Genomic DNA, 25,107 nt, shown 5'->3' on the forward strand with positions numbered 1-25,107 from the left:
ATTTTAATGGCCCCTTTCCTCCCTTTTCTAGAACTCCATGAAAGTGATGTTCAAATGCCTCTGGAAAAACTGTGGGAAGGTGCTGAGCACTGCGGCAGGCATCCAGAAGCACATCCGGACAGCTCACCTTGGGTAAGGCACCCTCCCCCAGTGCGGTGTGGGCTCCCCCAGTGTAGTGTGGGCTCCCCCAGTGCGGAGTGGGCTCCCCCAGTGCGGTGTGGATCCCCCCAGTGTGGTGTGGGCTCCCCCAGTGCGGTGTGGATCCCCCCAGTGTGGTGTGGGCTCCCCCAGTGTGGAGTGGACTCCCCCAATGCAGTGTGGGCTCCCCCAGTGCGGTGTGGGCTCCCCCAGAGCCTGGTGTGGGCTCCCTCAGTGTGGTGTGGACTCCCCCAATGCAGTGTGGGCTCCCCCAGAGCCTGGTGTGGGCTCCCTCAGTGCAGTGTGGGCTCCAGGGGATCTGTGGTGGGAGCTTCTTAAGGCCTGGGAGAGAGAAGTCGCCTTTGCTTCATCCAGGAGCTCGATTACATGACTACGAGACGTTAGAACATTTCTAATGAGTGTTGCTTATGTGTGAGGATGGGGAGGGAGAGCACCAAAGCCCAAAGAAAATACGCTTTCATCTGATGTCGTGCAGTGCACACCCTGCCGGTATAGAAAGGACCGTTTTTCCCTGAAATCTCACTGCGCCCTTGTGCACCAGGGGCTGATTCTGTGGGGGACACACGGTCTCCCCCAGGCCTTATGTGTCTGTGAATAGGACTTGGCGGCCAGTTGCAACTCGGCCAGTCCTTTACTGGAAAGGACATGGGGACAGGAATAGAACAGACGTCCGTTCTTGGTCCCAGTCTGGGGTCTTTCATGGAATGCTGTCAGAAAGCCAAGCCGGCCAGACCTGAGACAGCTCAGGCACCTCCCCACACGCTCAGCCTGCGCTCAGGGCACATGGACCGAGGCTGGCAGACGCCACGGATTTGGCCAAATGGAAAGGCCAAGGAAAGGGGGGCGGCTTTTATTTTAGGTTCTACGCAGGGATCGTAAGTGGGAAAGAAGCTTATTGTGAGTCAGTGGTCTGTGGCCGCTGGCCGTGTCCATGAAATATGGGACGCCCACGGGAGGGAGACACAGTGGCCTCGGCTCAGCCATCCCAGAAAAGCAGGTTGCTGGATACACATCGCCTCTTTATAGGAAAGGGGAATAAGTGTTTTCTGAGGATACAGACAGTTCCTTTAATGTACTGAAATCCTTTCTGTGAAAAAGGACAGTTTTCTGTGTTGCAGGGAGAAGTTTGAAAGCCCCAGAGACACTTTTCCTGGTGACAGTAAACACGAGAACTCCCACCGTGGACCTTGTTTTTATCGACTAGGCACTCAGGGTTCACTGTGTGTCAGGAACGCTTCTAAACACGGTTTCCTTGTTTGATCCTCACAACCAGCGGGCACTACGTTATCCCCAATGTTTCCGTGAAGAATTGGGGTTCTAGAGAAAGTCTGAGGGAAGCGATAGTGGTTGAAGAAATTACACAAATCGACCAAGTCATTAAACAAAGTGAATTAAGTAAAATGAGCCCCCTTCGGAAGGAGCATGGCGGCTCTCCCAGGTAGGAGTGCAGTCCTAACTCCTAACCTGTGGTGACCCCTCTTCACCTCCTCCACCTCTTGTCCCCCACCCCCGCCCCGGCCGCACTGCCCTGGGCCCTTGAGGCCAGCCTGCTGGTCTGCTCGCTGCCCTTGCTCTCGCCTCGGCTGTTTCTTCTCCAGACCACAGCCAGAGTGATCCTTTTTAAAAGCTGCTGAGATTCCTCAAAGCCCCAGTGGCGTCCTTTACCTTCAGAATAAAATGCAGAGACTTCCCGTGGGCTGCAGGGCCCTCTGGGACCTTGCCTCTGCCTTGGTCCCCACTCCTCCCCCACCGCTGTCCCCTGGCGACCTGAGCCCCAGCCCCCGCACTCTGCCCTTCTCAGAAGACACCAGGTCCAGCAGGGGTGTGCCCCTCCCCTCATTCAGGTAGGTCTCTGCCCAGATCACCTCCTCAGAGGCTTCTCTGAACGCTGTTTCAAATACCCACCCCACCCCCATCACTTACCTTGTGAAGGACACTTACGCTGCCTAATTTTTCTTTCTGGGACTTAATCACTCACTGTCAGACAGACTGAATCCCTATTTCTTCATGGGTGTCTCGTCTGCCTCGTCCGCAAGACTGTAAGTTCCATCGAGGCAGAGTCTGTCTATGACTCAGTCACTGCGACATCAGGAGACCCGAGAAAAGGGCTTGGGCCTAGGAGAGGCTCAGGGAATTGTTGACTAAGTGCTTGGTTGGTTGTCTGGTTGAATCCGTTGCTTTGAGAAGCCAAGGCCGGCTTCCCTGGAGTGGACAGGGCAGGTGAGGGAGTGCTGCAGGGCAAGGAAGCGTTTTCTGGGCAGGCGAGAGAGAGGAAGGGCATTGCAGACAGAGGAAACAGCATGTGCGAGGCGGTGTGGGCTGACCTCTGCTGTCCTCGGCCTCAGGCGTGTTGGGGACTCTGACTACAGTGACGGCGAGGAGGATTTCTACTACACAGAGATCAAGCTCCACACGGACGCGGTGGTGGACGGACTGAGCGGCCTGGCCCCGGGCTCGCCCTCCCAGACCCTGGCTTCACCTCCCACGTTCCCCATCCCGGAGTCAAGCCGGACAGACACCCCTTGTGCCAAAACCGAGACAAAGCTGATGACGCCCCTGAGCCGCTCAGCCCCCACCACCCTCTACCTCGTGCACACCGACCACGCTTACCAGGTGACGTGCCGGGACCCTGAGGGCTCCCCTTTGCCCCTGACCCAAAGCAGCCGTGGTCTGACCTGTGCGTAGAGGATAACTTAGTGGAAACACAGCATCACGCACGGTAGTGCAGTAGCTGAGCTCGTTTTTTTCTTTTTCCCTCGTAAAGCCACGGTCTCACAGATGGGACCCTCCCCTCTAGGTTCTTGGACTCCCCAGGACTGACTGGAGATCCCTTAGAGGCTGTCACAAGGATTACAATCCTTAGTATTGTAAAGGTTTCAGAAGGGTGCCTGACACGTGCTGTGTCTGTTAAATAAAGAAAAGGTGAGCACTGAAAAGCTTTGGCACAAAGATGGAACCGCCCTGCATCCCCAGGCTGGGGCTTCATGCTCTGCCTTCTGCATCGGTAACTAACCCTCTGTGATTAATGCAGTGGGTGTCACTGTTCCCAAATCAGCAGTGTCAGCATCATGTAAATTCTGGGGCTGCCCAGATCCACTGGCCCAGAAGCCGCTGGGGGCCCAGTCTGTGCTGTGACTGACCCTCCAAGTAAGTGCTTCGTTCTGAAGTCTGATGAGACCTTACAGACAAATCCTGCAAACCCAGGACCCAGCCTGAGCTCCCTGACCCCAGCTGTTATTAACTCTTTAAAATGTTGATTTGGATTTGGATTAATAAAATGTCAATGCATTCCAATTTTAAGAAAACAGTTTATCTGTAATTCTCAACTACCATATGCAACTTTCAAAACAATCTCCTTGACATATTTGAACTTGTGTTCTCCCTTCCTTGTTTTAGGAACACATTCCACAGAACAGAATAGTACTCTTTTAACTCAAATTGCTTCACCATTCTCTCATTGTTAGGTATCTACTTTGCAGTCTATCCCATTTTTTCACTATCGTTAATAACTCTACTATAAGCGTTTCTGTGCAAGTAGCTTTCTTTGTCTGTGAATTCACAGAAGAATAATTACTGAGTCAGTGGATATGACATGAACAGCTTATGTATGGCTCTTGCTAAATATAGTTGCCAAAATATTTTCCAGTGGTGCCCGTGACAAAACCACTGTCACTAGCAAATGTATGTGTAATTAGAAAAACTAAACCTGTAGGAGAAAAATTCAGTCGCTTATTTCGTAAACAAAGTCAGGAGCGATGGAATAGAGCTGATTATTAAATTTGTGGGTGCGATAAATTTCATCCTGACTCTTGTTAATGTTGGTCAAAAAGAATAATTCATTCCTCTTTTTCTTGTTTGTCAGTGTTTCATTTCAGTGTGAAATCATGCGCTTGAGCCAACTTAACTGATTTTGCTCAGCTCTTAAAATGAGAGTTGGGGCACACACTCGGTGATCTAGAAGGTCCACATATGCCTAATATTGGGGTGTCTCTGTTTATAGATATTACAAATGTTCAACATAGACAATATAGAAAATATAAGCAGAGAAATAAAGTTCATTCCTAATCCCAAAAACAAGAAAGTCCCTTGGTTAATATGTTTTGTACGTCCTTCAAGACTTTGTTCTAGGTGGGTATGTTTGCTCATTTAAAAAAAAAAAAGGCGTGTATTGTAGTACTGCCTTCACTATGCTTTGTTTTTCCCTTTGAATATATCATAAGCGTTTTCCCCATGCCAGTGAGTGTTCAGCATCGTTTGTAATGGGTATACCATAATGCATTTACCCATTTTCCTATTACTGGCCATTTGTGTTTCCAGTTTTTGTACATCACACATAGTTCCGCAACAAACCTCCTTGTATCCATTTCCTCAGAATGAATCCTAGAAGTGGAATCGCTAATACACAGAATGCTAAGAATTTTTAAATGTATCGCCAAACCACCCGCCCCAAAGGTACCAATTTACACACACCCCCATCACTGTATAAAAATCTGTATTTCCCGTATATCTCACAGGTGTTCTAAAATACAGAAGAATAGTCAAAAACCATCTTTTGTACCTTCGGTAGATATGCTTAGATATATAAAATTTATTTCTCGCTGCTCTCTTTGCCCATGTTTCATCGCCTCCTGTTAGATAGTTAGCCTAAGTTATTAATGCAGCTGAGATGGTATCGGAGAGGCTACCTTGGTAATGACAGCTTCAGGCTCTGAGGAAAACTGTTCCTTCCTGACGACTTTGTTTCCTGTTTATCAGGCCACGCCCCCCGTGACCATTCCAGGATCAGCCAAGTTCACAAACCCCAATGGCAGCAGCTTCAGCATTTCCTGGCAGTCTCCTCCAGTGACCTTCACAGGCATTCCGGTAAGTGGAAAAGCAAAAAGCTAGAGATCTGGTCACAACCAACTGTTAGCGTGGAGAATCAGTTGTAGACACATGCAAGAAAAAGACAAAAAATCAGAATGTCCAAAGTACCCTGCTTTTTATGCTGTGTTTGTAAACGGGGCAAAGCATCTCGGGGCTCAGATAGGCCCCCCGACTGCTCCTTGAAAAGGTGTTTGGACTGGAATTTTAGAAAACTACAAGAGTTTCAGCTGTTGACAAACAGCGTCTTGGAACTAGATCAAGGTTTTCTTGTGTTGGTGGTTTATTTGTATGTTTCAAAAGGCTTTATAAAATGAACTGCTGAACTCAGACCCTGAACATAAAAGAAAAAGTAAACACATAAGTGGTGTTTACTATTATGAGTAACTTCATACAATTTATGACTTTGAAGTGATTGTTTGTGGGTATGTCATTTTGAAGATTCAAAAAAATAAATTGCAATCACGTTTTTTTCCCCCAAAGCCTGAATAATCCATACTGATGGGTAATGTGGAAATAAATGAGTGCTGAAATATGCAATCAGGTTTAAGTAGTACACAAGAATTGATTTGGCATATTAAATGAGTACTGTCTGATAAATCACTGTGAATTTACCTGGTTTCTAACCACTCATTTAAAAATCTACTGGGTCTTTTATATCTTATCGCAGAACACCCATAGATCCACACGCTGCGATGCTCGCAGTGGTTTATAACTCCTGATAAGGCTCAAAAAGTGGCTTATGATAACGGATATTAATGGTATTTTCTCCTCTCCCCACGGACCTCACAAAAGCTTCTTATTATCAACCGAGGGCAACTCCCAGAGGTTTCCAGCAAATACTAAGGCCTCCTGCGGAGCTGATAATAATGAAAGTGGCTCAATCAATGAGCCAGACTGTCCTCTGTCAATGAATATTTATCCAATTCCCTAGAGGAATAGCCAACAATCAAATGCATCCTGCTGGCAGCAATTTGGGAATGTGTGGCTTCCAGAAAATACTCCTCAATTCAATTTTTACACAATATCTCAGATCTGGAGTAATTATGAAAGTCGCCTGCTCTGTGGGATAGTGGTAACGGCCAGTCGCTCTGAAAGAGCAAGGATGCAGGAAGGGGCCTGGGAAGCAGACGGTGGGAGGGTGGGGGGAGGGGACAACTTAGCCATTACATGTGCATTTGGTTTCTGGCAGAAACTGTGATCTGCTGACGTGGGTGTCAGAGATTAACCAGCAGTCCTTTGGGGACTATTTTTTGCTGTTAGACATAAAAAGACCCAGAGTGGCCCTGGATATGACATTTAAGACAACCCTTCTAACCTGAAAGGCAGCTACCATTACAGAACTATGGAGTCCTGCTGTTCCAAATTCTGTTCATTCGGACCTTTGATTTGAGGAGACTTTTCGAGCGCACGCAGCATCCTGCTCCTCGAGTGTAGAGACAAGTGTAGCGTGCAGATGGAACAGCCCAGTTCAGACTTCTTTTCAAATGGCTCTTTTCCCCCTCTGTTTCATTAATTAAGTCATTTCCTTCTGAAGTATAGAGAAATCACTCTGAGTGGTTTGTTACCAGCTGCAAGGTCTCCAGAGTTCCTAACTGTCTTACACAGCCGATACCAGCCAGGTACCTTCTCCTGTGTGTTTTCCAACGGTGAAATTTTAAAACTCTGCTGTGGACACTGTGTGTCTCTGTACCCTCATCTCAATGCCCTGGATTTTTCAGAGTCCCTAATTTCACTGTCTATTGGCTCAGGGACGTTCTGAACTAGAGTTTGGATAGAAAATACACGGAGCAGCTGGGTTAACTGGTATCCCACTAAAATCCTACGTGAGCTCATTTCTTCTTTCACCAGCAAATCCCCAAATCTACTACCTGGTGTGTGGTCCGCTTCAGCCCACTCTGTGGACTGTTAGCAGTCAAGCTTGGCATTCCTATTTGAAAATAAGGAGAGGGCAGGGTGAGCGATGTTGCAAGACATTCGTTTTACTCTAGAAAGAAGACAAAAAGGCTTACTACTAAAAATGTTCATTTGCTGTGCTATCAATGCTTTAAAAAAAAGAAAAGTGGGTGTTTGCTATCCACCTCCTTCAATGGCCGCTGGCTGTCACAAGGGCACAGTGCACAGCACAGGATGTGACATGTTCCCTGAGGCTATCAGCAGCTGTCCCTGAGTTCTGCCCGAATGCCAGGCCCACAGGTAGGAGACAGGGACCCAGGCTGATTACGTATAAGAACATGTGAATGCGTACCTTCTACCTTAGTGTGACACGGTTTTCAGACAGGGGCTCTCAACGTTTTAAATTACAGTGAGCTAGTGTTTGTGATGGCCTCCGCTGTCTCCACGCGGAAGTACAGGGCCGATGCCGTTTTAGAAAATGCTGTTTAAGAACACATCTGTACTCCAAAACAAACATCCTGAGGCTGCCGACTCCATTTAAGGTTTGCTTTCCTCTTTGAGAATCTTGGAGACCTTCTGGAAGAGGGCAGCTTTTGTATGCCTCCTAAAGACTGGCGTAATCTCCTTCTGAGAGATGCCAAGGTCTGCAGGATTTTATGTATTCGTTTACCGAGGCGAGACTTCCTGAGCTCTGGGCTTTAATAAGTTCCCTGGGTAAGGCCTCTTCCTGGAGGTGTGCAGCCGGCAGGCCAGGATGCATATTTACAAATGCCACTGGGGGCTCTGGCTTTTCTAGCCCAAGGCTGTGGACTCGGGGGTAGGAAGAGGACCTTCATTAATTGCAGCTTTTTTGACCTGTTTTCCCCCCCGAATGGCCGTCTTTTCTCCTAATTATCTCCATTCCTTTCTCTGTCTTTTCCTGACCCAAAGCAGAGAGCTGTGGCCCCTGCGGCAGTCTGCTCAGACGGCATTAACGTATTACCACAGACTGGGGCCTCGAGCCAGTGAATGTATGTTCTCAGCTCTGGAAGCTCCAGGTCCCAGAGCAAGGTGCTGGCCCCTCAGGCCCTAGTGAGGCCCTTGTCCTGGCTGTCCAGGGCCAGCTCCTCGTGTGTCCTCACACGGCCTGTTCTCTCGGGGGGGGGATGCCCTTTGGTGTGGCTTCTTATAAGGCCACCAATCCTAGGGGGACAGGATCGCACCCTTTTGGCCTCATTTATCCTTAATTACTTCCTGTACAGGCCCCTCCTCCAAATACAACCACACTGGGAATTAGGGCTTCAATGTGAACGTGGGGGCGACACACATTCAGTCCATAACAGGCCCCAGCAAGCAATAGGGGCTAATCAGCCTGCCATCCCAGAGCCCACCAGCCGGGAGGGTCTCCCAACTGCAAATAGCCCTGCTTCACTGTGAGTAGCTCAGCTGGGGTTTAACCCCTTGAGGGAGGGTTCAGAATAGTATCCTATAAGAGGTTAAAACCAAGACCAAGGTCTCTTTTTTGTTTTATTCCATTTCAGAGAAAATCACAAAGAAAATGAGTTTCTCCAACTTATATGCAGCAGGACACAGCATCCATATTACTGCTCTGGGGTGAGCTCAGAGGCAGGTCTCCACTCTGGCCAGTCAGATGGCCTCTTGGAGCAGTGCCCTCATCGCACCACCTAGGGGAGTGGCGTCGTTGGGCACAGCCTGGAACTGGCTGACACAGTGAAGCATTGCTATTACTGTACCTGTGACGTGTCACGTTACCATTCAACGGAGGTCAGAGAAAGTGATTCTCCCTGTTTGCAACTGGTTTGTGTGACACTAATATCCTCAACATGCAGGAGAAATTAGCCATGATTTTTGCAGACTATAATTTAGAGTTCTTTAAACACAAATTACAGGCATATAGCCCGACAGTCCTATTTATTGAGAAATAATACCATGTAGTACTCTCCAAGTATATTACATATGTTATAAAACATGCCCCACAATAGAAATTAGAAATGGTTAAGATATAAAACAAAAGAAATTAAAATGTGGAGACGACTGAGACAAAATAATGGAATTTTCAGACACCTGGTCCTTACATTTCAGTAAATGGCGCCAGTGTCCCCTTAGCCGTTCAGGCCAGGATCGAGGACTCAGCCTTGACCCCACTTAATTCATCCCAGATTCATCTAAAGATTTGTCTGTTGCTTTGTCCTGTGTCCCATCTGTCGGCACATCCCAGACTCTGCCTCGAAAGCACACGAGTCCAGCCCCTTCTCACCAGCACGGCCACACACCTCGCTAGGTCACCGGAACATTTCCGCCAAAATATTGCAAAAAGCCTCTTAACCAGTCTTCGGGGCCCCTCTCCAGCTGTCTCTAATTCATTCTCCAAGAAGCCAAAGCGATTTTTTCAAAGCATTAATCAGATGTCTCACTTTCTTAAAACTCTCCAAATCCTTGCCGTGCCCTTAGAGTAACATTCAAACTCCTTCTCAGAGCTACAAGACATGCCGTGAATCTACCATCTTCCGTCTGCCCTCCTCGGCCCCCCACACAGCGTCTTCTCGCCCCGATGCCACTCTGCAGCTGGGGGCCTTTGTCACTGCTGTCCCTTTCTGTGGGGTGCCTGGGAGATAAAAGGTATCCTCCTCAAGGGGCCTTCTCTCAGCCCCCTGAATAAACAAGTGTCCTGTCCGAGATCAAGCTCTGCCTGTTACCCTATTTTATTGTCTTCAGGCACTTGTCACTAGAATGACCTTATTTGTCTGGTGTTGCTGTCTGTCTCTACACTAGAATGTCTGCTCTATAAGGGCAGAGCCTTTGTTCTGTGCAGGGCTGTACCCCCACAATCCAGAACGGTGCCTGTGCATAGCATGTGCTTAATTAGTACACGTTGAATGAAGACCATCCTACAATCTCATATGACCACACACAAAAGGGGGCTGGCAATTCTGCAAAATTGGGAACCTTCCACGGCGGATGGAAATAGTGTCATTGTCATGTCATCTAAATGTTTCCAATTCTCTGACTAAATAAGGAAGTATTCTCGAGACACAAGTACTACAGTAATTAAAAAAAAATTTGTATGTGGTGGCCGGGTGGCTCAGTTGGTTAGAGCACAGCGCTCATAACACCACCGTCGCCGGTTTGATTCCCACATGGGCCAGTGAGCTGTGCCCTCCACAACTAGAGTGAAAACAACGGCTTGATGTGGAGCTGATGGGTCTTGGAAAAACACACTGTTCCCCAATAAAATTTAAAAGAAAAAACAAAAATGACTTGACTTGGAGCTGATGGGTCCTGGAAAAACACACTGTTCCCCAATAAACTTTAAAAAACAACAAAACAAAACAAAATGACTTGACTTGGAGCTGATGGGTCCTGGAAAAACACACTGTTCCCCAATATTCCCCAATAAAAAAAAATTAAAAGAAAAATTTTTTATTGTCCTGATCACTTAAAATAATTCATATGAGCGCATTTTAGGTCATTCTATGTCATGTGGTTGGGCACAGCTGCAGTATTCACTCCCTCTCATTTGCTATTATGAATCCTGGTCAGGGATTGGGCCGGCGGGGGGTAGGGGGTGGGGGGTAGGGGGATTCTGCTCCTAGAAGAACCTACATATTTACCCACTGAACTCCAACGCTTTCATTTCTAAAACATCACGGAGGTCACTCACCTCTGCTGGCCCTCCCTCCACCCAACTCTAACAAGAATTAAGACCAATGTTACAGAATAATTCAGACTCACGGCAATAATGGTTTAAAGGTTCAGGGTTTTTTAACCTCTTTAATTTTTTTTAAAGATTTTATTGGAGAAGGGGAATAGGACTTTATTGGGGAACAGTGTGTGTTTCCAGGAATTTTTTTTTTTATTGGGGAACAGTGGTGTGTCTTTCCCAGAACTCTCATCAGCTCCATCCAAGTCAAGTTGTCCTTTCAATCTTAGTTGTGGAGGACGCAGCTGAGCTCCAGGTCCAGTTGCCGTTGATAGTTGAAGGGGGCGCAGCCCACCATCCCTTGCAGGAGTCAAATCGGCAACCTTGTGGTTGAGAGGATGCGCTCCAACCAACTGAGCCACCCGTCCGTCCCTGTTTAATTTTTTTTTTAAATTACTGTCTGGAAAAATAACCCAGATGTCCATTCCTTTATGTTTAAGTTGACTGGAATACACTAGTCCCTGCACTGGAGAAAAGCAGCTCTGTAAGGCTGCCTTAAGAATGTTCCCGTAACAGTTAACTGGCAGTGGTATTTCTAAGGCCATGTTCACTTCTAAATGATCACGTTTTTAACTGTATTGTCTGCCCTCCTGTAACAACAGTATATGTTTACTTGAAACATCATTTATCTTTGGTTATGAAAATTAGTTTCTTACAGCTTTTGAGAACCCCAGGAGCTGGGAAGATACTTAGTGTTACGAGAGCAGACGAAGCAGGGAGACTGAGAAGCAGGGAGACTGAGAAGCCCAAGAGGAATGGAGAACAAAGGGCCGTCCTGTTGTTACTGGGGGAGGCTGGGGGGTAAGAGGGCAGAGCTCAGAGCAGCCCTGGCCCTGCCATTTATTAGTCCTGTGACCTTGGGCAAGTTACATAACCTCCCTATGCCTTGTTTTTCTCCTCTACAAAATGGGAACGATAACAGTACTTATCCCATGGGGTAGTTGTGAAAATTAAAGCAGCTGTCAGAGAACCTGGTACCCAGTGACGCTCGCTAAGGATTCTGGGGATGACATTCGTTCTGGATTTGCTCAGACTTCTCGCCTTTATTCCTCTGGGACCCCAGAGTCTGCTGTGCGGATGTCCTGTGCAAAAAGCCTTTTATTTAGCGGCTGTGAATGATCTAACAGAGCAAACAAAGGACCAAGGGCCACACAGTGTTGGGGCCACAGATGAGCTGCGTTGCGTCCCTTTAGATAACTCTCTTAACCTCTCTAGCTTTTCCTAAAGGAGATCCTGAGGCTTGGAATGGGAATATACTTTAAGGTTTAAACTATCATGCAAGTGAAAATATGTCACTGTGGGCAAGCTGGAATGCACAGAGGTGGAGTCATGAAGATTTTACAGCATTCGTTGTTGCTGGGTGTCTTCGGTTTAGGGATGCATGTGCATTCTGCCACAAGCATTCCCCAACCACTGTAAGATGTGGTCTCTGTGAAGGATGCATTTTACCTCCATGTCTGATGGTCAAGTTCACTGGCCACATCGCAGAGGCTAAATAAATGTACAGTGAGTAGAACCTGCCCAGTCACCTTTGTTTCCGTGTACTTACCAGGTGTCACCAACACATCATCATCCACTGGGCACAGGAGAGCAGAGACAGCACACGCATACGGTCCTGTCGTCCCCGCCCAGAGGGACGGTCAGCCTGAGGTATGATGCCTGCAAGGCCACACCCTCATCTCCAGGGAATTAGCTGAAAAATAGGAGAGCGGCCAGAAAAAGAAAGCTGAGATACAACCTTCCGTAACATTTCCCCATCACGGACGAGGTGCCCTTTCTTGTTTCCTCATCCATTAACTACGAACAGAGATTTGTTGTTTTTGTTGTTCCCAGTGAGTGTCCTTACAGGACAGGCAGTGGGGTCACTGGGTTTGCTTAAAGCCATGGTACACTAACCTCTGTATTGAATGACCTCCAAGGTAGAGTTTTTACTCCTGAACCAGGGGCTCCCTTAACAAGGATGCTAAAACTCTGAGAAGGAAGAGAGACTTCGAAAGTGCATATTTAAAACCTTGAAAGAGTAATGCTCTCTCCTGGCATCTCTCATATGTGTTGGTGTAATTCCCTGTTACAGAGATGGGCAAGTGGACATGTCCACAAATGGACAGAGAGTTTACAAGTATAGAAGTAAATCGTAAGCGCCCCAGTGCAGTGGCCGTACAGACACCCTGTACGTGCTGAAACCTGACCTGGAGAGAATCCCATGGTGTGGCCTAACTTTTTTTTTCCTCGACCTTTCAAGGGATTTTGAGCCCCCCCCCCCCCCCCCAGTTCCTCCCGCTGAGCACGTTGTCCTCATTTGTGTTACAGGAAGCCTCGGGGAGAGGGCAGAAAGTGCCGGAAGGTATACGGCATGGAGCACCGGGACCTCTGGTGCACGGCCTGTCGCTGGAAGAAGGCCTGCCAGCGCTTCACCGACTGAGCCACGCGGCCTGCGGCCCAGCCGCCAGCCCACGGCCATCCTCACCTCCCACTGCAGGCTTTGGACAACGCTCTTCCTTCCGAGCAAAACACACCGGAAGCCCAGGAAAAGCACTTCCAGGAGCCTTGGTGGAATTACAGCAAAAAAGAAAACCAGGTCACCACCCTCCCTGGTCTTGCTAAGAGTAGAGCCTAGAGCATCTGTAACTTGTTTTGTGTGTGTGTGTGTGAAAAGAAAAATCATCCTTCCTTGCTGTGTGTCTAGGTCTGAAAACTGTGGACTTCTGTAGCATTTGAACCCACAAAGCCCATGCTTCCTAGAAAGGAGGCATATTTTGATAAGCTTTCTGAATAATGCCGTTTCTGAAGTGTTTTTTTCCACACACACAAAAAGCTACATGTTATCCCGTAGCGTTTGTACAAAGAACAATACCTGCTTTCGTGTGAATAGTCTTTCCCTGGTTTTCCATGTGACGTCTTGGAGCAGCACACGTCGTGCTGTGTTGCCAGAAAGGGCAGCACTCTGGGGATTTTTTTCTATGTCTGTCTTGTTTGTTGGTTTGTTTTGTTTTGAAGAACGGCCCCAAACAACCACGGCAGAGCAGTGAGCTTGAAGGGCCCCCGATGGCAGAAGCTCAAAGAGACTGATGATGGAATCACCAGCAGACTTCAGCTCTAAGCTGAGCGAGCTCAGGACGTCCCGCCGTCACTGTTGGGAGACACCTAGGAGGCTTTCTGGGATCCGTACAGAGCCTTCCCCAAGAGGCCCAGCTCCTTCTCTACCTGCCACAGCTCAGTCCAGAACCAGCAGCTGGAGCCCTCCGGTAAGCCTGATGCTTCCTTCAGGAATGTGATGCAAACTGCAGCTGGGATCTGTGCGTCACCGCTTGTCTGACGGTCATTGCCAGGTCGATGGGTCATCGGGCCTTCCCTCCGAACTCCACACTGTCTGGTTTGAGAAAAGGTCGAGAACTCAAGCTGGCCCTGCAGGCTTACTGTAGACAGCAGAGCACAGCCTTTGCATCCCCATCTGTTCAGAAAGCCACGCGAGGTCAGCAAACCAACGTCCGTTCTGAGTGCACTTTGCTAGGTTTTGTGCTTTAGCGTGTCTGGGCGATGGCTTCATGAACAATCGAGACGTTGTGTGGGTAAAGGGAAGAGCTACACCTTTATTTTTCTTATAAAAATAGTGGAGCTAGTCATTCAGCGTTTGCTCGGAAGGGAACACAGAGAACACCAAAAGGAAAACGCGTGTCGGTATAGAACTCTGGGATTAGCAGGGCCAGGGCTTGCAGTGTATTGCACTTGCCAGGCTTTCTCAGCTGAATGGCTGGCTGGCTGGTTGGTTGGTTGTGTGGTTGGTTGGTTGGTTGATTTGGCGGTAATGGTGCAGGGAGAGGGGAGTAGTTGTCAAGCCCTATAAACTTCCACCCTCCTCTTGACTGCCCTGCTGAAGTCATTCCTCCTATACCTATGCAAAGAGGTGCAAGCGCCCTCGAGGAGGCCGTGTGTGGGATGGGAGCCTGCGAGCAGCCATAGGAATGTTAAATCAAGTTGCACAAAGGAAAGTTTAATATATGTCTAGAGATTGTACATACACTTCTTTTTAAAGAGTCTTGAGACGTCATCTAGTAATAACAGGTACCCTTTTTTTATATAAAGGAGGCTCTGCAGTGTAACGTCCACCATCTACATTCACATATTTTGGCAATTTTGTTTTTTAAACTCTCCTATGACTTTTTCAAACATTATTCCTGGGAAGAGCTCCTGTGTTTCTCCTGCATTTATTTTTTTCTGTAAAAACACTGATTTCAAGAGAGCGGAAGAAGAGCTCCATTTAGTTTCACATCCGGCGGTTCCCTCAGCCCTCACCCCAGCACCTGCTCTGTCTGATGTCTGCTTAGTACTTCTGAGATCAGCCAGGAGAGGCCCTTTTATAAGTGCAGGAATATCCTGTACCCTGAACCCCCAGCATGTCTCTCCTGCTCCCTGCTGAACTGTCCCTTCACCTGCAGGCCCTCCTGCTGTGGGTGGAATGCCCAGGAGCCGTGGTAAGGCCAGGGCTGGTCGGCCATTTCAGCGGGCTCCCTATGTCCTTAAACACAGCAGAGGGTTTGTCTTCAGTAAGGCTCTCTGGCGCTTCATCCTTGCACTAAGTTGCTAATCAAAAGTGATTAACGTGATGAGGGGCCAAATCCACCCCCCACACCAGAGAACTCTGGGGTACAGGAGGGGGAGCCCTTTGCTGTGGGGCAGTCCTGGGTCCACTCTGTGCCTCTCCCCGAGAGATATAGGACATGGGTTCTGAGGTCGGGCCTGGCTGAGCCCAGCCCAGCCCTTACCTGGACTTTAGCCGAGGCACAAGTACCAGCAGAAGGGAGAGCTGAGTGCAACTGCCCTGAGACTCCCTTTCTAAAGCCTTCTTTACACACACTCGTCCAGGTCCCCCACCCATGTGGGCGCCCCTTTCTGCCGGCCAGCTCAGGGCCTGGTGCACCCTCTTCTCTGGCTTCCCAATGTGCACAGACACTCGGTCCCTCCATGCACACGCAGGCACCCACTCCCTGTACCAAGGTGGGTGATAACTAGGGGACCACCAAGCTTCGCCTGGCTGGCCTCGAAGAAAAGGGGTTAAATTTCTAGCAGGCCTCCAGAAAGCTATGAATTGCAATATACAACACTGATTGTAGAAGCTAAAATTAAAAAAAAAAAAATGTACAGCTATTTTGTTATACTTTGGAACTAAACGAAGTGCCAAATGAAGCCCGACTTTCATTTACGCCATCTCTGTGGTACCACGTTCTTTTCTGTCTTCACTCGGCAGAGGGAGGAGGGAAATGGTTGGGAAGCGACATCCCCTGGCACGGCACACACAGGCGGCTGAACTGCGGCCCCTTCCATCGCGGGGACCTCAGAGACCTATCTGTGCAAACAGTGGCACTGCCACAGATTCTGGTCCCAAAGTATTTCTAAATAAGCAGGTCGTAGCCTTGACTTTTCTCTCCCTGATGCCCCTTCCTTCAGAAAAGAGTTCTCCTCTCTCTCCAAGAAGGCATTTCACAGTGATGCACAGATAGCTGCACATTGTCCCTGGCGGCAGCTGCCTGCAGCAAGAAGACAGTGTGCGGAAGGGGCCCGTTTGCCCTGGGTTCTGAACTAGCCAGCGGTCTGAACCCACTTCTTCCATCTTGAGGCATCACTGGGAAACGAAAGCACAGTGTGCACTTGAGAATGTTTAGAGAAAAGAGGCGAGACCTGTACACACAGGAGAGGATACCTTGAGAATAGTAGCAAAATCCTATAAGTAATATTCATTTCCTCAGGGAAAATTATGTGGCAATTGGAACTGGAGGCTCTTAAGACGAGGAAGACTTTTATTATCTCTAAAGTCGTAAGTTTTTTTTAGTGAACATGGTATCATTCACGTGAACTGGACTGTGCGGACGTGTCGAGGTGTGGGCGGCCACTCTGCACAGAAGAGCCGTCTCTGGGGGGCTGACCTGCGCTGAAGGCCGACATCTGGACCAGAGGCTGAGTCCCTGGCGAGTGGCCACAGACTCGCGTGAGGGTCTTTCTGAATGTACCCGTGACTACGAAGCCTTGGCATTCCCTTTTCCAATCACCAGTGGGATGACTCGTCATTAACTACACGGCGAAAGCCACTAGGGCTGTGTGTTACGGTCACAGCACTGAGGGAGCAAACTCCTATGGACTTTTGTGGAGAAGGCGCTGCATTGTCTCTGGGCCCTGCAGAACTCTCTCGACCACATCCACTGTAGCACTGCCTGTATGAACACAGGAAAGGATCTGTGCACACGCATGGGTGGGAGCAGAGCAGGGTGCGTGAAGACGGACGGGAATGGGATCATTGGCGAATGTGCAGGGCACAGGGTCAACTGGGCATTTCGTGTCTCTAAGAAAACAACCCGACCAGCCAGCGGCACATACACTGCCCTTCTCCTCCTGCCTGTGGGGTTCTGGGAATTGTTTCCTTGTCTCTTTTTGCATTGTAACTAATCAAACCAGAAGTCAGTAAAATGAGATTAGCACTTTTAGGTACCAGTTGTATCAGTAAATAGCGCACACCAATCCAGCAAGAAAGGATAACATTTATTTAAGACCGACTGGTTTGCTTAGTGTGACTGGCTTTGAAAAAGCCCATGCCCGATGGTCAACATGCTTTAAAAGGTGTATCTATCACAGGACCAGCAATCAAAACGGGAATTTTACTTCTGGTCCTGTTTTGTAAATAGTTCCTCTTTTTTTTTTTTTTTTTTGAAGACAATCTCTCATGTTTTATAACTTTTCTTGTGGGCCTGAGAATCACCACGGTAATGTGTTGTGTCAAAATGTAATCTGAAATACAGTAATAGTTATAACTTAATTTTCCAAATAAGACAAGAAATATACTGCTTAGGCTTCTACAATTCTAAGAGACATGACACTTTTATAATAAGCATTAGTACTGAACTTCTCAAGTTAACAGAACTGGAAATATTTTACAAGATGCCGTGTTTTTGTAATCACAACGAACATGAACATTTTTGTGGGAAATGACCTTGGTTTTATACATTGTAGCTTATTTTTTAAAATACAGTATTTTACCAGACAGGAAGTGTTAATATTATAAGCAGTTCCTGCTCTCCAAACAAAGGGCTATGCCTCTTTTAAGCAAGTGTTTTGATGTATATCTTTTCAATTAACCCTCTGCAGGGTAGAAATGCAGGTTAGATGAAAAGATTATTACAAGAGAATCAAGATGGCAACTGCTACTCCGTTTATCACTACCAGTGTGTTTTCAAAGTCTTGTGGGAAAAAGACATTTTAAGAATCATCCTATGTATCTTAAGTATTTAAAATGTTAATAGACATGCACATAAGCAATGGGAGAAATATTCTTGTAAATTTCTTTAGTGTAAAAAGATAGATTCCTTCACAAAGACAAGCTTACCGCTCAACCTACCAGAACCACAAACCTGCATTTAACTAGCAAGTATCATTTGGTGGAAATGTCTCAAATCATGGAATGTAAGCCCAAAGATAGGATTCTTAGATAATCAGTGGTGTTTCAAATAATTTTGTCCTCAGCATTAATTAAATAACTTGAATTTTCTTACCAGAACAAATGCTTGATTCTTCACGTGAAGAATTCACAGACACACCAGGCTGAGATCAGAAAGTCACTGTATTCCCAAGAGCTGGGAACGAGGAAGGAACTGTGGAGAGCTTATTAACTGCACCAATAATTCTGAGCTTTGCCAAACTGGTCCTAATGCTATACAGTTGTTTTGTTTTTTTTTTAGCCCACTCACTGTTAAAGCAGGCAAGCATCTTTTCTTTCTAAGATTTTAGTCATTCAAAAGCTAGACTAATTAGCCAAGTCTGCAGAGAACATCAAAAGGAAAACTGGGATAGAATGGCCGGACACCCCCTGGGCAAGTCCTAGGAGGGGGTCAGAGGGTCGCTGAGACCCCGCTTTCACGTGGGCTTTAGTACAGAGTGGAAGCGTGCGGAGTTAGGGAACAGTGTGAACGGCGTCTCCTGGTGGCTGAGGTGAGGCCGTCTGCAAGTCTCTATATGTCCACTGCTAGCATCAAAGCTCCCAAGAAGCGTTTATTGCTGTCTGGTGTTGAACCAAGTGAGTCTCGCCTCTTCTCTAAGGAGAAGCTTCCTAGCGGTGTGTGTATATAGCAGATGCCTTGGAAAGGCCGGGCAGCTTCTGTCCATGAGTGATTCAGGATCAGGCAACAAATGGACCCTAGAGAATGGTGGAAATTATGGCGGACCAGAGAACACATGTCCCCTTTGAAGGGGGACCCACCTTTTAGACAATCAGCACCAGCAAGTCAGGCCCAGGGCGGCGAGGTTTCTGACTTGGTGTTATCAAATGTGATGTTACCTGGCATTTAAGTTTGGCAACTGACTCAAATTCTTGGCCAGCACTGCGTTGACCAAAGGAAACCTGTATGTGGGCAGATGCAGCCTTTGGCCGCCAGCTCCATCTGTTGGGGAGAGCAGATGTCACATGCAATAGCCATCAGGTCAAGTTCCGCCATCAGCCTCACAAACTCACACCGTGGCACGGTCTGGGCAACTAAAAGTCAAGGAAGGGAAAGAGGTGAGTTCGCCCCAGGACTTACTCTCGTGGAGAGTTGAATGCAGAAATAGGCTACCCTTCTGCCTTGTGTCTGGTCCAAATACATGGAAGGACTCCCTGCTCTCACTCTGCCTCCCTGGGATGTGCCCAGGCCGTAGCATTCGATAACTGTAAGCTGACCTTTCTGTTGTCACTGCCGTGACCACTGTGACGAGGGGCTGGCAAAGGGCCGCCCTGTGCCCTGCAGTGAAGACCGCACACGCTGTCTCCTCGTGCCCAGGCCCTGGGCCAGCCCCTCCACACTTCCCGGCCAGCCTGTCTCGTGACTTTATGCTCCAGGGAAGTCTTCTGTCCCTTTACCTCCTCTATGGCAAAATCCTTGCTTCAGAACTGGCAGGGACTTAGGTGTTTTAGAGTGTCCACTGACCTCTGAGGGGAGTTTCTCCACCCAGAAAACCTTAGCCTCTCTGTCAGAGGACAGAGACAAAACGGGAATAAGCGTGTCGTGGAAAGAGTGAGCTGTGACTTCCTTCATGTTCATGGATTTAGGGGTATCTTACACCAACCTCCTGAGGTGTGGGGATCGTTGCCAACCTCCCCTGTGCAATAAATGGGTCTCTTCTGGATCCATGCTGTCATTTGACCTTCCTGAGAACAGAGTGTAGCACAGGAATATTTAGGGTCACCATCACTCCCCTCCAAGGCCAACCTGGAGTGGTCTTGAACTTGGGAGTCATGACTTCCCGCAAGGAGGAAGGAAAGGGGCTTATTACAGCTCGGACCTTAGTCTTGTAAACAATGCCAGACCCGGGATGACCCAGCCAGTAAAAAGCCCATTCATTCACCTTGTCAAATGCAAACGTGATGTTCTTTCCTATTGGGCACCATCCATGTAATGAATTGGGACCTTCCAAACAAAAGATTCCCTTTATCTATGTTATGAAATGTTAAAAATTAATTCTCAAGTCTAATGAATGCCAGGTTTCCCCCCGCTACTCGAAAGTAGAGCATTCTGATGAAACCCTTTGTAAACAGAAATGGTAAAGCGAAGACCTACATTCGTAGGTAATGGCTTTTTTCTAAAAGCGACAATCGTCTTCGGATTTTTCACTTGGCGAGAACAGGTTGCGGACATCAGGTTTTCGTAAAAGCCCAGTGACCTAACGCAAACTTTTGAAAGCAGGGGACCCATGTATTACATTCACTGAGGGGACAGTTCCCTAAATTTTTAATTCAGAAAATTAACCAGAGTAGAAAGCAGCAACTCCCAGAAAAGGCAAGAGAGCCGTCTTTAAAGAATGACATTTTCTTTTTTTTAAAAAGTTGCTCATCTATTTTCTTCCGAATTCTCTCTGCACCGTTGGCTGAAAAGGAAAACCAGCACTCTGGAGAAGCTGAGCTTTGAGAGGGAGAGGACAGTCCCCGTCTGGCAGCCACCTCGCATTCGCTGGTGACACATCCCTCTCCCGTCTGCTCTCACCTGCCGCACCAGCAGCCATGCTGTCATTACGTATGTTCCCTGCCCAAAGCCCCAGAGGAAATATTTTGCTTCTGGGCTCCTCGTTTCTCACTCTTTAAGTCCAAAGGGATAAATGTCACTGTGCTTGGTGAGTTGGGCTCCGTCAGTGAGGCCACCCCTTCTTCTGAGGAAGAATTCCCATCTGTCTGAGCAGTTCTGGGTGACCACTCAGAGCAGGGCCGGTCACACTCAGCACGAGACTGGGTCAGACTCACTGAGGAAGAACCACAGGCAGATCGCCTGTCCTGGCAGCCTGACTCCGAGTGCCCTTTCCCCCAGCCCCTAACCTGTGGACCAGACCTGACAGGGAGAGGCAGAGGGAGGGTGGGTCACCTTTCCTTACTCTCGGCTTGGCCTCTGCCCACATGATACAGCCTGAAAACTGAACTGGCCTTTTTATGAGAAAGGAAGTGGCTCCCACAGGGTGCCGTTGCTTTAATTTTATATCTATGGGATGAAAAAGCCACAGCTCCAGTCTGCTCACCTCGTGACACCCTTGTTCCTCACCCCAGTGGAGCTTCCCACGCACGTTTCGGGCACAGATGGTGGGACAGAGAGAAAAGAGGTGGAACTCAGGCCAGCGGCTGCTGCCAGGGGTGGAATTACCCCCCTGTGATCAACAGTGTAGCTTAATCATAAAGTGCCCTGATGCCACCCCAAAATAAGGATGCATCCCTTGCAGATTGCAAAGCCTTGACCAAGCCCTGTGATGACAGCAAGCCCCTTCTTCTAAAGTCTCCTGACTGGGGAACCTCTGTGACCACTGGTAGGAAGCTTAGAATGGAGTTGGATTTGTAGGGAAAAGCTCAATACCCCCAAATATACTTGTTCTGTGACTTCAATAACTGAAAATGCCCTCGGTATAAAATAACCCAGGAATGTGGATCATAGGTGTAATAATAATAATAATAATAATAATAATAATGCCATTTATCAATATTTTCCTACAACGCACCCTAAAATTCCTATTTTTGTAATTAATGGTTGGACGATGGTCAGCCATGTAAACACGTGCTCTCTGGAATAACCAGACACTAGTGTAGTTCCCAAAGCGTTTCGTGTATCAAAATCTATATACTTAGAAGAACTCAGGATAAGAAAAAACCGCTAGGTCCCAAAGGGTTTGTGTCTGCGGTCTTCTTCGAAAGAGGGGGCTGGGGAGTGAGAGGGGCAGCAGTTGTCAGCAAACCTCTGTTGCCCTCAGGCCGTGATAAGGCTTAAAAAAATAAATTTTAAAAAAAGTCTACTTTGAAAAATTAAGCCATCTTTCGAATCGTTTTCTACACCAAATCTAAAATATTAAGAGGAAATTATAAAACACGTAAAACGGGGTAGTTGGTGGCAATGCTGTCCGTAGAAAGCATTGCTTTTTAGTGCCTGCTAAACAAAGGAGACAGATAGACTGAAGAGAGAAAGTGGTGGATCCATCCGTTTGCTTGCCAGAGGTTAAATGACAGGTGTTAACCTATAATTGGGCACGAATTCAAAAGTGACGCAGCAGTGCTATCCAATTTTTAGAGATCTTTTGAAATACAATCTTACCACCATTTGGAGGTTAAGTGCGGCTTACAGAAGTCGTTAGTTAATATTAGTGAATGAATGTATAAAGTTACAAACTATGCATTTGCAAAGAGTAATGTTTATTTTGTGTCGAATCCAAGTCAATTCTTCTCATAGAGACTTATCACAACCACAAATTATTCAAAGTAAACCTGAACACATATCATTATGGGGATGTGGGGCTCGCGTCTGTATTCTTCTAGGTGATATTTTTAAAGACAAGGCATTGAAACTTCAGGCTCTAAACAAATTCAGCCATTATGGTGAATAAATGGGAGATGGTTTCTATTTTACTTCTTAAACAGAAGAGGGACATGTTGGCTGTAACAAGACGTGCCCCGTTCTTCCGAGGTCTGTGTTCTAATAACATTGGATTAACAAGCAAACAAAACTGCATAGTTAAGGAGTATTGCGTTGGATAAATACAGCATAGGTTGTATCTGGTGTGTTTAATTCTCCACTTAAGGAAAAAAATAATTTCTTCAGAGGTCATATAATTTCAAAGAACAGAACATAAAAACATTGTCCAGCAAAGCAAATCATTGCTCTTTTTTTTTCAGAATTACCTGGAGATGGTCACTTATATTCCGGGGAAGTCCATCTAGAATATGCACACATTTCTTCTTCCCTCTTGTCGATTTTGTATTTTCCTGAAACCTTTTCCATTGACAATTTATCTTTGCTCCTTAATCAGGGTTTTGCTACGTTACTCAGTATGAAAAAAAAAAAAAAAAAAAAAAAGTTCTTTCCTTCATCTGACAATGTGGAAATAAAGAACATTTGTCTACCATTCCTGTTCTCTTCTGTGTCTCCTGAGAAAGCTTCTCAACTGTTTGTATGTAAAATAAGGGAAAACGCACTTCTCAAGCTGGTACTCATGGTATGTCTGCTACCTAGTTAGAAGTTACCGAGGTCGGGGTAGGGGTGTGTCTTTTTATATGATTTTTAGCCAAATTCAGATGTTCTGATACTGCATTTCTACATGCCTAGCCAACTGTAAATACAGCCTGTGGAGGTTCAGGGTCATAAACCTTTTTGTGACTGTCCCTCGGCCAACCTCTTGTCAGCTTCTGGCACATTGTACATAGATTTGTCGAATGTTTCAATGATGTTGTTTTTCTAAATGCTATTCTCTAAAACAACTTTTTGAATGTTTTTTGCTTTCCATTGTTTGGGACTTCGTGTGCTGGTTGAAAACATCCATGTTTCCTAAATACGTAACACCAGGAAAAAAAAAATGTTTAAAATAAACTGGTGCTAATTGAAATCGAAGAAAAATTTCAGATTGAAGATTTACAACATAAAACGTTCACACCAGTTAAACGAAACTGCACTTTCCCGAGGGGACAGCGGCATCTCCCTACGGTCCCACCAGGAGGACCGCTGAGTGTTTACAGGTTCCGCGGCCCATTTCTGTAGAAAATACCGGAAGGGGACTGTCCCCAGTGGCAAGGATCTGCCACACTGGTCCTGTGGACGTATTTATAGAAGTCGAGGTGTATGGTAAGAATCATGTTAGTTATAGTCTTCTGGTCTTTGGACTTCCGTGTTCTGTAATGCTTAGCTGTGACAATGAACCTGGGGTGGCCTGTCTACATCCTCGTTGGCCTGTACGGACTCCGTTGTGTGGCTCTCGGGCCGGACCTGCCCAGGCTAAGCCAGCACACGGGACTGTCGGGAAGACCATTCTGACTGCTACAGTGTCCACACACGAGCTGCAATGCACTTGTAACTGGTTAATTACCATGAGGTCTAACTTCCACTTAATAAAAGTTTTTGTGTATCTGCTTCTATTTGGGGGCTGCTTATTTAAGTAAAGGATAACTAACTTGTACCCAAGAGAGGCTCGCTGGGGGTGAGAGGCTTGGAGGTTTTACCTAGGACAGCTGTAAAAAAATCATTTACAACCAAAAGGACATCTTTGCCATGTCAACTGTTCAAGGCTATTTTTAGAAACATGTGGAATGCGCATCTCTCTTCTAGAGTCCAGCCCTGATGGTGACAACTCAAACCCATCCCCTGGCAAAGTCTGCTCGCGCCTGGGCTGCTGGTCCCCTTGTCCCAGACACGTAGTGACAACCCACAGAGCAAAGGCAGTGTCCGCTCTGGAGCCACACCAGCCCAGAGAGCCTCCCCTAGGCCACAGCTGTGCCCACTAGAACTTGACACATTCACCCACAGAAGCCAAGCACATGTTTCTGTGCAGCAAGGTAGCAGCTTTGCACTTGAATGGACTTGGGCACAAACCCGAGTCTGTCTCTTGCAAGGTAGGTGACTGGACAAGGGATTTCACCTTTGTAAGTCTCGTCCTGATCATGGACATGGTAATGACAGAGAGAGAGATGAATTAGCCTGGCTTGGACAGTCCTTTATGTAGTCCTAGTCCAATCAGCCTGGACGTGGCCTGTTGCCTGGTTTAGAGATATTCCCACGTTCTGGTGCTCTTTTGAGAATTACCCGAAATACCACGTCACCATGCACAGAGAAGTACTCCACAAAGGGAAGCCAAAATACTCATATCATGGAATCCTCAGATGTCCAGGGTGAGTGCCTTCAAATGACAGAACTTTCTCTCTTTGATGTCTTAAGAAGTTTCCTTCTAAAAGGAATGTCCTGGGCGGACAGCTGGCTCAGTCGGTTAGAACGCGAGCTCTCAACCACAAGGTTGCCAGTTCGACTCCCGCAAGGGATGATGGGCTGTGCCCCCTGCAACTAACAACAGTGACTGGACTTGGAGCTGAGCTGCACCCTCCACAACTAAGATTGAAAGGACAACAACTTGACTTGGAGCTGATGGGTCCTGGGAAAAACACACTGTTCCCCAATAAAAAGTCCTAGAAATACACACTGTTCCCCAATAAAGTCCTGTTCCCCTTCCCCAATAAAATCTTT

At 47.2% G+C, this 25,107-nt stretch overlaps 1 protein-coding gene across 3 annotated transcripts in view; it reads left to right on the top strand.

Moving 5' to 3' along the window:
- Positions 1–24,008, top strand: part of ZNF704 (zinc finger protein 704) — a 131,378-nt gene extending 107,370 nt beyond the window's left edge. Inside the window, exons 5-10 of one of the 3 annotated variants that reach the window (XR_016021666.1) lie at positions 32–132; positions 2,505–2,772; positions 4,915–5,022; positions 12,171–12,268; positions 12,929–20,646; positions 22,776–24,008. Coding sequence is in view for 1 of the 3 variants with exons in the window: in XM_019725454.3 (XP_019581013.2) it covers positions 32–132; positions 2,505–2,772; positions 4,915–5,022; positions 12,171–12,268; positions 12,929–13,040 (687 nt within the window). In the remaining 2 variants the exon portion in view is untranslated. Of the gene's footprint in view, positions 1–31; positions 133–2,504; positions 2,773–4,914; positions 5,023–12,170; positions 12,269–12,928 lie in introns of all 3 variants that reach the window. The other 2 variants (XR_016021665.1, XM_019725454.3) reach the window with 2 other exon arrangements.
- The last annotated feature ends 1,099 nt before the right edge of the window (positions 24,009–25,107 follow it).

This window comes from Rhinolophus sinicus, chromosome 7 (genome assembly GCF_057876585.1).
Source record: "Rhinolophus sinicus isolate RSI-liver-muscle chromosome 7, RSI-T2T, whole genome shotgun sequence".
Lineage (NCBI taxonomy): Eukaryota > Metazoa > Chordata > Mammalia > Chiroptera > Rhinolophidae > Rhinolophus > Rhinolophus sinicus.